The sequence below is a fragment of the Mesoplodon mirus genome, assembly GCF_964341445.2.
Source record: "Mesoplodon mirus genome assembly, chromosome: 6".
In the NCBI taxonomy this organism is placed as follows: domain Eukaryota; kingdom Metazoa; phylum Chordata; class Mammalia; order Artiodactyla; family Ziphiidae; genus Mesoplodon; species Mesoplodon mirus.
In genome coordinates, this window is record NC_138982.1 from 38,313,500 (window position 1) to 38,329,373 (window position 15,874).

The 15,874-nt window shown below is 41.1% G+C and overlaps 1 protein-coding gene across 1 annotated transcript in view; it reads left to right on the forward strand.

The window, feature by feature from the left end:
* The window catches only part of ATP13A5 (ATPase 13A5), a gene marked incomplete at both ends in the record, with an annotated part of 141,408 nt that overhangs the window by 28,804 nt on the left and 96,730 nt on the right, over positions 1-15,874 (forward strand). The window contains 2 exon segments of the mRNA XM_082624314.1: positions 6,420-6,492; positions 7,451-7,579. Coding sequence (XP_082480440.1) covers positions 6,420-6,492; positions 7,451-7,579 — 202 coding nt within the window.

Here is a 15,874-nt window from a genome sequence, read left to right on the forward strand (position 1 = left end):
AAGGGATATGGATTATAAATATGCACCAGTAGCTCATGAAACCCAAGAACATGAAGTACAGATGGACTTTACTTGGGGGCTGGACCCAGGGACTTGGGTTACTCTTCCCAGCTTCTTATTCTTAGACAAGTATGGAATGAAATACACATATTCTGGGGCCAGTGCTCCACCCCTACTCCTCGTCTCCGAAAACTGGGTGTACCCAGAGCCCAGAGCTGACAGCCCACAGCTGGTTTGTTCCATGCGGCTTTCTCCTTCCACTGGCACAGCTAGTTGGAACAGGGGGCACCCGACCAGTGGAAGCCAATCCATCAACAGGCGTGATGGCAACATATCTTTTTGCCTGAGATCCTGGAATAAAGCCTTGAAGCTGCTGGTCATACTCTGTTAGGAAAATGATCTGAAAAATGACGTATAGCTAGGACCAGGGTGGCCATTCTTGATCCCTGTGTATGGACAAGCAAAGGAAAAAAAAAAAAAACTTCTGCAGAGAAAGAGAGGAAAAGAGTGAACCCAATACACAGTGAGACACAGAGGTGAGCAATACACAGTCCAGCAGAGACAGAGTCACCTGTTCCTCACAGCGGTTTCTGTTCCTGTTCAGGAAACTTCCTTGGGACACTTGGCTGTCATTCCCACCCTTCAGTTCCTTCCTAAGACATCCCTATGTCCTCATAAATTCTCATCCTCTGCTTAAAGCAGCCTAACAAGTTTCTGTTACTTGCAGTCAATTTGTCCCAAGGAAATGTGGTGCTACTCTTTGATACATTATGCTGCCCTAGCATGTTTCCACCTATTTCCCTTGACTTAGATATTGTCTTTGTCCTACACAGTATCCATCTGTATCTTTATGACAAATTTCAGTCTCTCTTTTAAAATTCCTTTACAATGCCCATGTCTTCACTTGGAGCTCAGGTATACCTTTCTTTAAGGAACCCCAAATAAATTTAGAAATTCCTGTGGAGGAGTAGGGGAAGTGTTGTAGAAAAAGTTAGGTTTGATTCTATAGGCCAGAGGGCAATGTTCCAGTAAGAAAATTACTTGAGATTCCTGAGTTCCTAAACTCTTACCTATTAAATCAAAATATCCAGAGTATAAGAGGAATTTACACTTTTTAACAGTTTCATAACAGGTGATTGTTATGCATTCTAAAGGCTTAATTAACAGCTGTTGTTACAGAGGAGCACACCAAAGGCAAATTCAAGCACCAAGATCCCAAATATATCCATTTATTTATTTATTAATGTCATCACCAGCTGAACGTATTTTTCACTCTTTTTACTCTATCAGATGCACAGAAGTACAAGTTTTTATGGAGATTTATTAATTTGTTTTATCAAAACAGAATTGTCCTATGTGTGTTAACCTGGAACTTGTATTTTTCACTTTACAATATATATAATGGCCATTGACCATTATAAACAAATAATTCTAAATCATGTTTAAAAATAACGATGTGATATTCCATAGTACACCATAATTTATTCAAACATTCTCCTCTTTATGGAAAATAAGGGGTTTCTTCTCCGATTTTTGCCACCACAAATATGTTGAATTAAACATAACTACAATATAGGGTAGCCTTACATATTAGTGTTTGCAACCCTTTTTTCAGCAAAACAATCAAAACCAGGTTGTTGAATCAAAAGATATGTATGTTTTGGATATTAATAAATACTGTAATATTATTTTCCCCAAATGAAATAATTCATTCTCCTATCAGCAACATATGAGAATATTCATTTTCCCAGATCCTCACCAGCATTAGGTGTTATAGCTGGACATTTAAAAATTTCAATCTAATACTTTTTTTTAATTGCATCTCATTGATGTTTTAATTTACATTTCCCTGATTGCTAGTGAGATTAGACACACACTTTCCTTTGTCTAAAAGAGATTTGCACTTTTGTTTACTGTCTGTTTATATCCATCATATAGGTGAAAAAGTTTTATTTTTTAGTCTTTTTTCTCTTGACCTTGACTTTTGCTAGATTTATAAAAGATGTCTAGTTAAGTATGTTTCTTTTTCTTTATGGCTTCTGGGTTTCTTGTTTTGCTTACAAAGTTTTCCTCTTCCAAAACTGGATATTCTTTTTTTTCTATTTGTAATTTTCTTAATATTTATTTTAAAGTCCTTAATGGGATTTCAACATGCAGATTCTACACCTTAAAGAATCCCTGAATGCCTTTACTCAAAATAATGAGTGGCATGAGAATTTCAGACTTGATGGCAATATTGCAAAAGACTTCTTTGAAATGACGACACTAATTCCATTAGCAGTTAGCATTTGTTAATAAAAGCTTATCTGAGCCAACCTGCAAGGCATCTTGTAACACTATGCAAAATGGGCCAGTTTCCTGAAACTGTATCCTTGCAGTTTAAATCACAAGTCCTCAACAATTAATGTCTGTTTAGCACTACAATTTGCAATGGACTCTGACATTTATAATGAATGTGCTTATGAGGCTTGGCAAACTGTGAAATGATACATATATGATATATCCTCCCATCACCTGAGAGGGAGGGACAGGGTCACTCAGGGATGTAAAGTACTTGCTCACACTCACCCAGGAACGGCAGCTGCAGACCTTAGTCCCAGATTTCCTGACTCCAAGTCAAGTCGCTGTCCCATTGAGCAAGATCTCAAAGTAACCTGTGAGCTTCCTGTGGCGGTAGATGGGGTTTCAATAATTTTATAACAAAAAGCAGATTTGGGGAGGAGGGCTGGGAGGAAGGGAAGAAAGAACATCTACTGCCATCTCCAAATCATGCTAAATAAATACATGCTTTTGAGAATTGCAAGAGGGGAAGTGTTGGCAGAAGTGGGATAAGACATCTTCATGCATCTACTCTAGCCCCAAATCATGTCACACAGAGAGGTTAACCTTGCCTAAGCCAAGAAGCACCCCGTTGCAGTGCAGTCCCTTTCTACCACGTTTGGTGCAGGTATGAGCGCAAACCTTGACACTCAATTGCATTTCCATTGAACTGTACTGGCTCCACGGGCGGCTGCTGGCAATAGCACGGAGAGTATCTGGCCTCATTCTGGACTGAGCTGGGCTCAAGAGACACCTGAGTTAATACCCTCATTACTCATCTCTGGAGGAAATGCAGCCAGAGCAAACACAAGGACACACAGCAACAGATGCCAAATAATAACAGTATGCAAATTAGCCTTGGAAACGGATCCTGGTTCCACCGAACAGGGACTGGAGAAACCAGAGGGGGCCTAATGAAAATCAGGCAGCGAGCTTTGAAATCATGGCAAGCATCACAGAGCTGGCTTTCTCTTAGCTGGTTGGTTGTCATAGAAACCTGTGTTTGTAGAATTTCTGAGTACATTATCTCAAAGAGGATGCTTATATTATCCTACTGTAGTGTTGCTGGGAGAAGTAGAATAATTCAGTTCAATTAAATAAATATTTGCTGAGGATCTACTACGTGATACACCACAGGGGATACAGATAAATACATAGTCCCATCTTTGAACCTCCTGACTTAGAGGGGAGACCTGACAAGAAAACAGATAGCTCTAATGGAATGGGATCTATACACTAATACAGGTGGAAACACAGTGAGCAGGACAATTAATTCTTCCTGGGGGTGTTAAGGACTTATGGAGAGGAGATGACATTTGAGCAGGGCTTTATGTGAAGGATAAGAAAGAGTTGGCTAGTAGAAAACAGGGGTAAACATCCTAGGGAATAGCTCGAGTGAAGGCACAGAAGCATGGCAGTTTATGCAGAATGCTAAGTCTGATAAACAAATCCAGCTTTATGCCATCATGAGTTTTGAGAATTACGGTCAAGCACTATTAACTCATACTTCACCATTTCCAAATGTGTTATCATCCTTTTAAGCTAAGTTGAAATTGTATGACATTGACGAAGAGAGTTTGCTAAGCAAGAAAATAACTCAAAGAAATTTGTAAGGAAGCATGTTTATCTTCTTAAAGGGCAAAAGCTGCTTCCAAGCACTTTCAGAGAACATATTCATCAGCAGAAAAGGCTTTAGAGTCAGATGAACCTGGTTTTATTTTGACTTTAATACTTAGTAAGTAAATGATTGTGGGCAAGTTACTTTAACATTTTCAAGCCCCTGTTTTTTTTTTGTTTGTTTGTTTTATTGTTTTTGTTTTGCTATATGTACTTTGGAGGAAATAGCATTTTCATCATAGGATTATCTTGAGGATTAAAAAAAATTCAAGCCGGGCTTCCCTGGTGGCGCAGTGGTTGAGAGTCCGCCTGCCGATGCAGGGGACACGGGTTCGTGCCGCGGTCCGGGAGGATCCCACATGCCGCGGAGCGGCTGGCCCCGTGAGCCATGGCCGCTGAGCCTGCGCGTCCGAGGCCTGTGCTCCGCAACGGAAGAAGCCACTGCGGTGAGAGACCCGCGTACAGCAAAAAAAAAAAAAAAAAAAAAAAAAAAAAAAATCAAGCCATACATTCCAAGTGCCTAAAATAGCACCTGGCACATGGTGACTGAATAAAGTTCTAAACTGTTTAAAAATAATAATTTGAGTCATTTGTTATACTCTGGGTATTTCTTCTATGAAGCCTTGGGGGTTTTGAATAAATCTCTGATATGCAAAATAAATCATGTCATTTTAGAGCTTGAAGGGAAGTTGAGAATAATCCAATTCAACGTTGTCTGTTTGCAAAGGAAATAGCTAACTTATAAAGTGAAATGTCTTATGTATGGGTATCTGGCTAGTTAGTGGGTAAGCCTGACCCACCACACAGGAATCCTGACTGAATCCAGTGCTCTTGCTACCAAACTGCTTTCTCACTGTCACCCATCATTAAAAAGAATGCCCCAACAGGCGAGCCTCAAGAAGTCAAGTTAGGGCAACGAATATGTGCCCAACATCACTTCTTCCACTCAACTGGTCCAAATGATTGAAGTTTAGCTTTTCATGCAAAACTGAAGTAAATAATAAATAGTTCTATATAAATATTAACACTGAACTCATTGTGTTCTCTCGAGAGGAAAGATGCATAACTGTGTGGAATGCTTGTCTAAGCCTGATGAGATTTATAACATTAAACATCATCAACAAAAGAGATAAAAATAATTTAACATCTAAAAAGAAGTTTTACATTTGAATTATGTTAAGCTGTGTCTAAGCACTGTTGACAGTATTCAGACCTCTTCTACTTAGTTATCTGAGTAACTGACATCCATACAGAGAGGGGCAGTGCTTTCCAGGGATGCCTCAGCTGGTCCAGCATTGTACTCCCTCTGGCTCGTGACGCCCCTGACAGTCAGTTTAGAGAGAACTCTGTGGACCACATCCCTTCTCACCTCTGTTTTCCTGTCCCCTAAGTCATTCTAGCAGATGCTTCCTCCACTTCTCCAGGGTGCTTCCATTTCCTCTGCTTTGTCAGGGTCATATCTCGGTGAATTCCACCTCAAGTGAATTTTTCCAGCTGATGTACTCAGACAACTGTTTTGTTTTGTTTTTGTTTTTGTTTTTGTTTTGTGGTACGCGGGCCTCTCACTGTTGTGGCCTCTCCCGTTGCGGAGCACAGGCTCCGGACGCGCAGGCTCAGTGGACATGGCTCACGGGCCCAGCCGCTCCGCGGCACGTGGGATCTTCCCGGACTGGGGCACGAACCCGTGTCCCCTGCATCGGCAGGCGGACTCTCAACCACTGCGCCACCAGGGAAGCCCTGTTTTGTTTTTTAACAACAACTTTCTTATTAATCATCGACACTCACTGAGCTCTTACTATAGTAATGAGTACTATCCAAAGGGTTAAGTAAAATAAGATAAGCCTTAAGTAACTTAAAACAACCGTATAAAATAGATACTGTTATTATCTCCACCTTTGGATGAGGAAAAGGGAGTTATACAGGCTAAATAACTCGTAAGTGGTAGCACCAGGATTCCAAACGGAGCAGCATGACTCCAGTCTGTAGGATTATCCAATGTGAAAACCCACCAGTTCATAAAGGAGGCGATGGTTGTTCCACTTACGATCAAAATACAACCTAAATATTCACAGGCTCTTACAATGGAAAGCCACTTACAGTTCATACTCAGCTTTGCTTTCTACAGACAGGGCAACAGAGGCACAGAGAATGGGAGTGGTCACGTTGCTTTTCTTCAGTCTAATCATGCATCCTCAAGAAGGGAAGTCTCGGTTCCTTGGCTTGAGTCCGTGTGGCAGTGACTGTGCATCATTTTTCTTGGGATTGAAATAGCATTAAACTAATGAGCATATCTGCTGCTGTAAGTAGGGAGTTGAGTGAAGTAAAGGTTGAGGCAGGGGAACAGGAACATGGAAAGTAGACTTGAGTCTTTCCCCAGAGTCAGTTTGGCTGTGACAGTAGGTTCAGCATTTACTGTATTCAGATCAGGTGGTTTTCCAGATATGGAAATATTAGATATTTAAACACTGACTTTGAATTTGTAGCAATCAGTTAAGCTGCACAACCTTGTGAAGGATCGCAACAAAGTCCAGGTTACAATCATTGTAAAAGGCAAAGGTAAGTGATGGGTTCTGCCATCGTCAGCATCCTGGTATTCAGAGTGGAGTCAGTCTCATTTGTTTTATTGGTCAAGGAGAAAAAGTTTTTTCTCCTTAAACTGAGGACTGGAGCTAAGGTGAGGTAAACAAGGCATCATAGATGAAAATTTTAAGGAGGCAAGGTCATGAGAATGCTGGCCTGTACCTGCGGGAGCCTGAGTGAGCCCCTCACTGAATTCTGTACCCGACGTACCTGGCATGCCTCACCCTGGTCCCAGCCCTGATTGAACCATTTCTGTCCAATGTCTGATTTATTTCAAACTCCTTCTCTCCTCCATATTTCACTTACTGGAATGTTACTGGGTAAGCCTTCTTAAGGTTTTGTGATTTCCCCTACTAACAATCCCAAACAGACCTTGCATCATACATTTCAATCTGTTATCTGGAACCCAGGCCTGCATAAGGCTTATAGATGGCTGGCTGGACATTTGGCATTTGCTCTGAGTTAGCCTGGGCTGGGGTGGCCATGACTCTCAGCAAGGAGTAGCTGCACTCCCGGGCAGCAGAATTTGTCTGGCGTGTTTACATAGGCCCCAATCCAAGAACAGATTGTGCTACGGGGTGTGGGGGTAATGGGGAGGACGGTCAGGAACCCAGCCACAGAGAGGAAGCAGCAGCAAAGGGGCATTCCTTCATTGACCAATGCCACTGAGTGTCTTCGGTGGGCAGAGCGCTGTCTCAGGCACTAAGATCAAGATGGGACTCTTGTTGCTGAGCAAATCCTTCGCCATGGCCCAGGTATCAATTCCCTAATCCTGGTTCTCTGGGAATCTGCAGTTGAGTGGAAAGGGGCTGGAGCAGGTGAGCATGTAAGGGTAGTTCTTGGCCAACAAGTTGATAAGAGTTCTCAGTTGTTTTTATTGTTAAGTACAAACAGGAAAAGTTCAGCTAGTCATGTAAACTTTGCCATTGTATAGGTTTGCAGAAGCTAGAGTCCCGTCTCTTGGTTCCCGGAGATATTCTTATTCTTCCAGGAAAACTTTCATTGCCATGCGCTGCTGTTCTGATTGATGGAAGCTGTGTGGTGAATGAAGGCATGCTCACAGGTAGGCAGTTGTCACGAAGCTTCGTCTTTCCTTCCAACAGCCAGGCCAGATGAGCAAAGCAGATCAGTGTACACTTACCTGCTTTATACCAATGCTAAGGTATTGAGAGACAGATGAGGAAGACACACCCAGACTATTCATGGAGATGGAAACCATATATGCAAACAGGAGATGTTTAAGAATATAGGAATCAAACCACAGGGCACACGAAACTAGAAGAAAAGACTTATACAACATGGGATCAATTAATTGCCTGATGAATGGGATCAATAGGGTGCTCTGAGTTCAGAGGAGTGTTAGAACATCATACTGTTTGATGCACAGTCTCTTCATAAATATAAGGATAAGTTATACTCCTGTACAAACAAAACACAGCCTAAAACCATCACCTCACAATTGTCAGGAAATAGAGATTTTATCCAGCCCTGTACTCTATGGATGGAAAACCAAGCCCCAGCTTTCAGTGGGAAGGAGATTGAGTTGAACATTCCAGAAAGGCAGTAAAATAGTTCTGTTCTCTAGAATCATGTTTCCAGTTGATCTCACTGAGCAGAAAACTGGTTTTCTAGTTATGGTTTGAGCTATCCTTGTCCTCATTTATACTTTGTACAGTCCATTTGAATTTGGGTAATTAGTAAGGCACTATTTATAAAATATTCTTTAGGCAAAAAAGAAAATACACAGAGCATCTTAATGAAAGAAGAAGAAACTATATGGCACTACAAAAATAGAAATTATTGGCCTATTGTGCTTGCAGATTATTGCATTTTTCTGTTTCCAAATGGTGTAAAGACAGGAAAAAAAAAAAAACCCACACATGCACAAAACTTTTTTAACATCACCTAAACATAAAGAGAGGCATTCTCTATTCCTAAATTGTTCAACACAAGTAGATTTCACATGAAAAATGGGTCTGCTTAATTTAAAATTGAGACAGGAAAATGTAGTAAACATAAATATGTTCCGTATAATTACAAAATATCCCTTTAATGTGTTAAAATCTAACTGCCTTGTAATGGCAGTGATAAGGATTTGCATACTGATCATATCTTTTATCCAGAATGTTGCCATAATACCCTAAGTATAAACCTCAAACCCGAGAAAACTGTGCTCTTCACTCAGAGGCAGCAATTGTCTCATATTCCCAGCAGCCTGCCAACCAAGAACAGCATCCCTCACGGTGACACAGAGCATTGCAGTGAGAAAACAGGGGAGGACACACAGCAGGCTTTACTCCCCTGGGTCTACTGACCTGGGTGACTGTTCTTGCCCTGATTCTCATGAAAACTCATAGAGTCTCAGAGAAGTAGGAACAGCAAAAATACCGCCTTTTAACAGATGTGCAAAGTTGACCTAAAATGACCTCAAATGGTCAGTGGTTTTTCTGAGGGTCTATTTCAGGAAAAATAAAGTCACCAGCATTTATATATATGTAACCTAAGTACTGATCAAGTCAATTTTAGAAACAGACACATAAAATGGAAATACATCTATTTCTTTCTCTTTAACTTCTTGAAATAGATCTAAGTACCAACATGCTCTGAATACTTTCTTACACATCCTGCCTAGATCCTCCCACTCACATATGTATTTGTGGAAAGGATCCTGATTGAACAATCAAGTTAGGGTTAGATTCCTGAAACTACAACTGTATTTCTGGGCATGTGTCCACAAATGTGACTCAGGTAGTTCCCCATGTGCAAAAATAGTCCTTTGCATATACAGAAGTCTTTATTTATGTAGGAAGAATAGCAAATACTCCTAACAACTCCATAGCAATTTATATTTTTAGAAGCAACTTTTATACCTCACTTCATTGGAGCATAAAACAAATTAGACTAGGGCTTCCCTGGTGGCGCAGTGGTTGAGAGTCCGTCTGATGATGCAGGGGACATGGGTTTGTGCCCCGGTCCGGGAAGATCCCACATGCCGCGGAGTGGCTGGGCCCGTGAGCCATGGCCCCTGAGCCTGCACGTCCGGAGCCTGTGCTCCGCAACGGGAGAGGCCACAACAGTGAGAGGCCTGCGTACCACAAAAAAAAAAAAGAAAAGAAAAAAAAATTAGACTAGGAACTATTATAATACCCCATTTACAGATAAGGAAACTGAGGTGAAAAGAGACCAGGGTTGCTCAGCTAGTGAGAAAAAAGTCAGAGTTGGAGGTGGCATTGGCTTTCAGGCATGAGGGACCATAGGCGTGAGGATGATGATTTGACTGTGGGTTCAGCCACTGCCTTCCTCTTTTGTGTCTCATCACCTTTTCCTCTCTCCTGGTTATTCCCATTCATAACATATACCCATTGTGGGATTTTTCCTCCTCATCTTCATAACCTTATCCTATTGTCATGAGCTCAGCTGTGCAAGAAACTTAACTTTATTTTACACTTCATTTTTATTTTGGCTCCACATTTGGCCACCCTTGAAAGTATGCGGCGCGAAGTATCTGGTACAAGTCAGGCATCCCCATCAATTAGCAGGACCTCCCGACTCTAGTCTGGTTACAGAAGTTGCATAAGGCACTGGGGAGGGGCATCTGGTCTGGGGTCCACTCCTCTTTCTGTTGCCTCACACCACGTGGACCTTGGGAAGCATCCAGGGCCTATCTACCTGGAAAAGGAGGCAGACCCAGGTGACGTTGCTCTCGGTTTCTACACACTTCTAGAATATTTCCATATCCTAATTTCATTCAGGCCCCTTCTCTCAAAGACACATGATATCTAAGTTTCCTTTAGATTTTCTTCCAACTCCCAGACCAGGGTTTTGTTTTATTTGGTTTGATTTGGTTTGGTTTGGTTTGGTTAGGAAAGTAGTAGAGGAAAGGCATGGTGAACAGAAAAGCTTTGTTCTCACTCTCAGGTGGTCGCTAAAATCCATTATCAAATTTATGAATGACTTTTGAAGCTTAAAATCTAGTCCTCTGTCCTTTATTTCTGCCTCCCGAGACAGTGATCCCCTTCAAGATTTAGTTCCTCACGGAGGGGTCAAGAGGCATAAAGGAATACCTTATTGCCTTACTGATGGACAATTTTCTCTTAGTAGCAATAGCTAATTTTTCTTAGTTCTCATATATATATGTACAAGGCACTTTGCTAGCATTTTACATATGCTATTTCATTCAAGCCACAACTCTATAAAGTGGGAGAATCTGAGGTCCAGAGAGGGTAATTTATTTGCCTAAGGTCACACAGCTTAAAAGTGGTGGAGCTGAGATTTGAATTCATTTGTTTATTCATTCATTCATTCATTCATTCAGTCGACAAATGTTTATTAGCCCCTACTATGGAGAAGACGCTCTCCTAGGTGCTGGGGATACAACTGTGAACAAGGCAGATTTCTGCCCACATGGAGCTGACACTCTAGTGCAAGAACAGAAAACAGGAAAGTAGGTAAATTTCCAACAGCTATAAGTTCTATGAAGAAAATAAAACACCTAAACCCAGGCACATTGTCCCCAGAGCCTATGCTTGAAACTACTGCTCCTCATTCTCTTGGGGATAATTATGGGGGAGAGGGGTAGCATTCACTCTGCCACAATCCCTCTCCTCTCCCTCTACTCATTAGAATTAATAATCTATTTGAATAGTACGTACAGAAGTATGTAGTGATCTGAGTTGGACACACAGGAATTTCCCTAAGTGGTTATTTCACATTTATATCCTTTCAGACAAGCTTATAATCAGTGGATAGATCAGATCTTTTCCTCTCTTCCTTTTTCCCTTTCTTCCTCTCTCTCACTCACTTCATTCTTTCATTTATTCACTCATTTATCTGTTTTCTCAATAAAATTTCGGAAATGCCTGCTAGGTGCCAGCACTGTGTTTGTGTGTTGGAATCAACAGGGCAAATAAGAAATGGTCCCTGCCCTCAAGTAGTTTACAATCTGGTGGTCCCAGAAGTATAAATTAACAAGGACATGACCTTTCAAAACACTGTCACCATGTAGAGGTATCTGGCTCACTGGGGACGAAGGAGAGAATCTCCGTTTCATGGCAACTGGAATCTCTGGGTCTCGAATGCCAACTGAACAGTTGACGATGAGTGTCTTTCTTTCTGAAACACTCTCCAGCCTACTTAGCTCTCCAGACTTTTGTAGGCAAATCCATCCTTTCCTGAGATCCCAAGAAAGACCAAGCACAAGACTCCTTATTAATATTTGAATAATATAAAATAGATTTGAAAATCATCTCTGTGTAAAATTTATTTGAGTGTCATCTCTGGAACATTATCTCCAAATGACTCTGATTGATCGAATACCTGCCTGCCCCCAATACCATCAGTTGTATGTGTGAAAGTATTCACTAATATTAGTCTAATCGTATATTGTGGGTTAATATTCTGTGATCCAAAGGCAGAAACGCATTTGAAATTATCTATAAGTATCTGCCTTTTAGAAAGGCTGATTTCAAAACAATGTGGCACAATGATTTGGAGATTTGTCCAAAAGTTCTATCACTTTTACAAAGCCATTTAGAATGCAACTGATAAATCCACACAACGGATGGATATCATAATTGTTCTAAAGAAAATGATTTAGGGCAAATGCTTGGCTAAAGGAATTTCCTGAAGAATGTTCACGAACACTAATAAAAATATTATAGTTTCCTGCGCCTTAGGACGTAAAAACTGTATCAGGGTAGAAGACCAGTTTTGAAAAACCAATCATAGAAAAACCTGGGTAATTGTTTTTACTAAATTCATCTATGCATCCAGAAAAAAAATATGTATTTTGAACGTATTACATACCAGTAGGGAAAATGATGAATGTAAAAAGTTATATATGTCCAAGTCCTTACCCTCAGTTATTACCTAGAAGGAGAGATAAAACCTAAATTTGTATGACTATAATCAACATAACAGTATACTCAAATAGGAAATATGACATATTATCTTGCTAATTGAATATTTAGCAAAAATCTGATGAGAGTTTAAACTCTAGTGCTTTTTAAATCTGCAAGCCAGGAAGTGTTATTAACATTTTTATTTTGTCTCTGAAATGTATCCTTTTTGAACTCTAAGGTGATTTTCATTGTATCTGAAACATCCTGTTGTGTATCCATTAGGGAAAGTAGAGGAATAATACTGGCAAAGAATGGGAGTCAATAACAGGATATGCCAGTGACCTAGTTTAGCTGAAGTCTGTGTAGAGTAATAACAGCCATGGATGCTCAGCCTGTCATGGCTCTGACCATCCAGCAAGAGAGTTTGAGCCTTATTAGTAATGGCAATGGGGAAGCTTAAGGATTTTTTTAAAATTTATTTATTTTTGGCTGTGTTGGGTCTTCGCTTCTGTGCGAGGGCTTTCTCTAGCTGTGGCAAGCAGGGGCCACTCTTCAACGTGGTGTGTGGGTCTCTCACTATCGCGGCCTCTCTTGTTGTGGAGCACAGGCTCTAGACGCACAGGCTCAGTAGTTGTGGCTCACGGGCCTAGTTGCTCCGCGGCATGTGGGATCCTCCCAGACCAGGGCTCGAACCCATGTCCCCTGCATTAGCAGGCAGATTCTCAACCACTGCACCACCAGGGAAGCCCAAGCTTAAGGATTTTTGAGAAAATAATGACATAATTAAAGGGGGTTTTGATAGGATTCATCTGGAAATGGTTTGGAATGACTAAGGGGGTTGAGGGACTGGAGGGGAGAGAACAGTTAGGAGGTGGGAGATAATAGAAAATAGATACACTAGCCTCTGCCCCTGGTGCCTGGCACAGGGATCCTGAAACCCTTGTCAATTCCTAAGTGATAAGAGCACTAGGAGAAATTTTGTTCTCATGAGGCCACTGTTGGTGGGATCCTGGAGGCTCCTGGATGGGTGATGGTCACTAGAAAGGCCAAGCCGTGCTTAGAAGCTCAGAATTTTCAACCTCAACCTCTATTCTCTAGAGAGGGGAGAAGGGCTGGAAATGGAGTTGATAATTAACCATGGCTATATGAGGAAGCCTCCATTAAATCCCAGTAGTTGTAGGGGATTCAAAGAGCTTCCAGGTGAGTGAACACATCCACATACCGGGAGGGTGATGCACCCCAACTCCAAGGGGACAGAAGCTCCTGCACTCGGAACTCTCCCAGACTTCGACCTATGTGTCTCTTCATCTGGCTATTCATCTATGTCCTTTATCATATTCTTCAATAAACAGGTAAACGTAAGTAAGTATTTCCCTGAGTTCTGTGAGCCACTTTAGAAAATTAATTGAATCCCAGGAAGGGGTCATCAGAATCTCAGATTTATAGCTCATCTGTCAGAAGCACAGATGACAATCTCGATTTGCAATTGACATCTGAATGGGGTGGGAACAGTCTTGTGGGACTGAGCCCTTAACCTATGGGGTCTGATGCTATCTCCAGGTAAATGGTGTCAAAATGAATTGAATTGAGTTAAATTATAGGACAACCAGCCGATGTCACAGAATCGCTGATTGTAGAGAAACCCCTCCCCATACATCTGATGTCAGAAGTGTTGTGAGTGTGGTAGTGATATGAAAGGAAACAAGAAACACAGAAGGAAGGGTTGGAGATTTTTCCTAACTCAGGACATCACGGCAGACTGTGGTTGAGATGCTTATTTATAAAAAAGATTTATTAGTTCCATTGTAGCCTCAAATTATCCACAGAGCTAAACAAATCACAGCTAATCCATTGTTAATTGCAACCACCATGAGTCAGACAGCGACTGCCATTGAAGCCACTGGGACCTAGATGCAAGAGTCCAAGAACGACACTCACAGGAAGAAGCAGTAGGACTTGGAGAATCATTCCATGAAAAGGCAGATTATGAGAAGAGGAGGAATCAAAGATGGTTCTGAGATTATAAATCTGTGACTTAGCAAAAGGGGAGGACCATAAGGGAAATAGGGAAGTCAGGAGGAAGTTTGGGGATAAAAATACTGATGTGGATTTTAGAAATGTTGAACTGGAGACACTAGTGGGATATCTATGTTGGGATGAACAGCCAACAACTTGGAAGCACAAAACAAGAGCCCAGTAGAGAGGAGAGATGGAGATAGACGTTACTGATATGTTTATTTAGCAGGGCTAATTAACGGAAGTAGAGCTGAGGTCATCCAGAAAGAGAAAAGAGAGGTTCTGTCCTGTTATATTAGTTTGTCTTTCACTGCAAGCTCCAAACAAAAGATCATGAAGGATATTTTTTCTTCCAGTTTTATTGAGATATAATTAACATATAGCACTGTATAAACTTAAGGTGTACAGCATAATGACTTGACATACATACATCGTGAAATGATTACAAGTTCAGGGACCATCCATCATCTCATATGGATACAAAATTAAGGAAATAAAAAATTTTCCTTGTGATGAAAACTCTTAGGATTTATTCTCATAATGACTTTCATATATAACATATAGCAGTATTAATCATATTTATCATGTTGTACATTATATCCCTAGTACTTATTTATCTTATAACGAAGTTGGTACCTTTTGACGGTCTTCATCCACTTCTTTCTCCTTCCACCCCTGCGTGAAGAATATTGTATAGATTTCATGAAGCCATCATTTCTCATCCATCTCTGTACTTCCAGGACTGATTTCCTCTACCTCCAAACTCAATGTCCCAAACATCCTCAACTATCTTTAGTACCCAGAACACACCATGCTTTTTCTCTCAGCTCTTCTAAGAACACTTTTCTCTCCTCCCTAAACTGGCTGGGCTTATTCACCCTTCAAGTTGTCATCTATTAATTGTACAGGAAATCTTTCCTGGATCTTCAGATCACCTAGTACTGCTATCAAAATATTCACTGCATTGTATTTTTTTTTTTTTTTTTTTTTTTTTAGTGTTACGCGGGCCTCTCACTGTTGTGGCCTCTCCCGTTGTGGAGCACAGGCTCCGGACGCGCAGGCTCAGCGGCCATGGCTCACGGGCCCAGCCGCTCCGCAGCATGTGGGATCTTCCCAGACCGGGGCACGAACCCGTGTCCCCTGCATCGGCAGGCGGACTCTCAACCACTGCGCCACCAGGGAAGCCCCTGAATTGTATTTTAATTAATTATTTACTATTATTTACTGGCCGGGCTCCATGAGCTTTATGAGGGCAGAATTTCTGTCTGTCTTTCATTATTACATTCCCAGCACCTAGAGCAGTGCCTGGGTCAGAATAAGCACTTAAAAATAGTTGCTGAATCAATGGATGAATGAGCAGATAAATGAGTGAATAAAAGAGAAGTAATAATAACTATACACATGCTTTGTAGTTTCTTCATTGCCTAGAATAGTGCTGGGCTTAAAGAACACTTGGGGGAATTATTAAGTGGCAAAACTTTCTATAAAATGGGCTGCTTTTT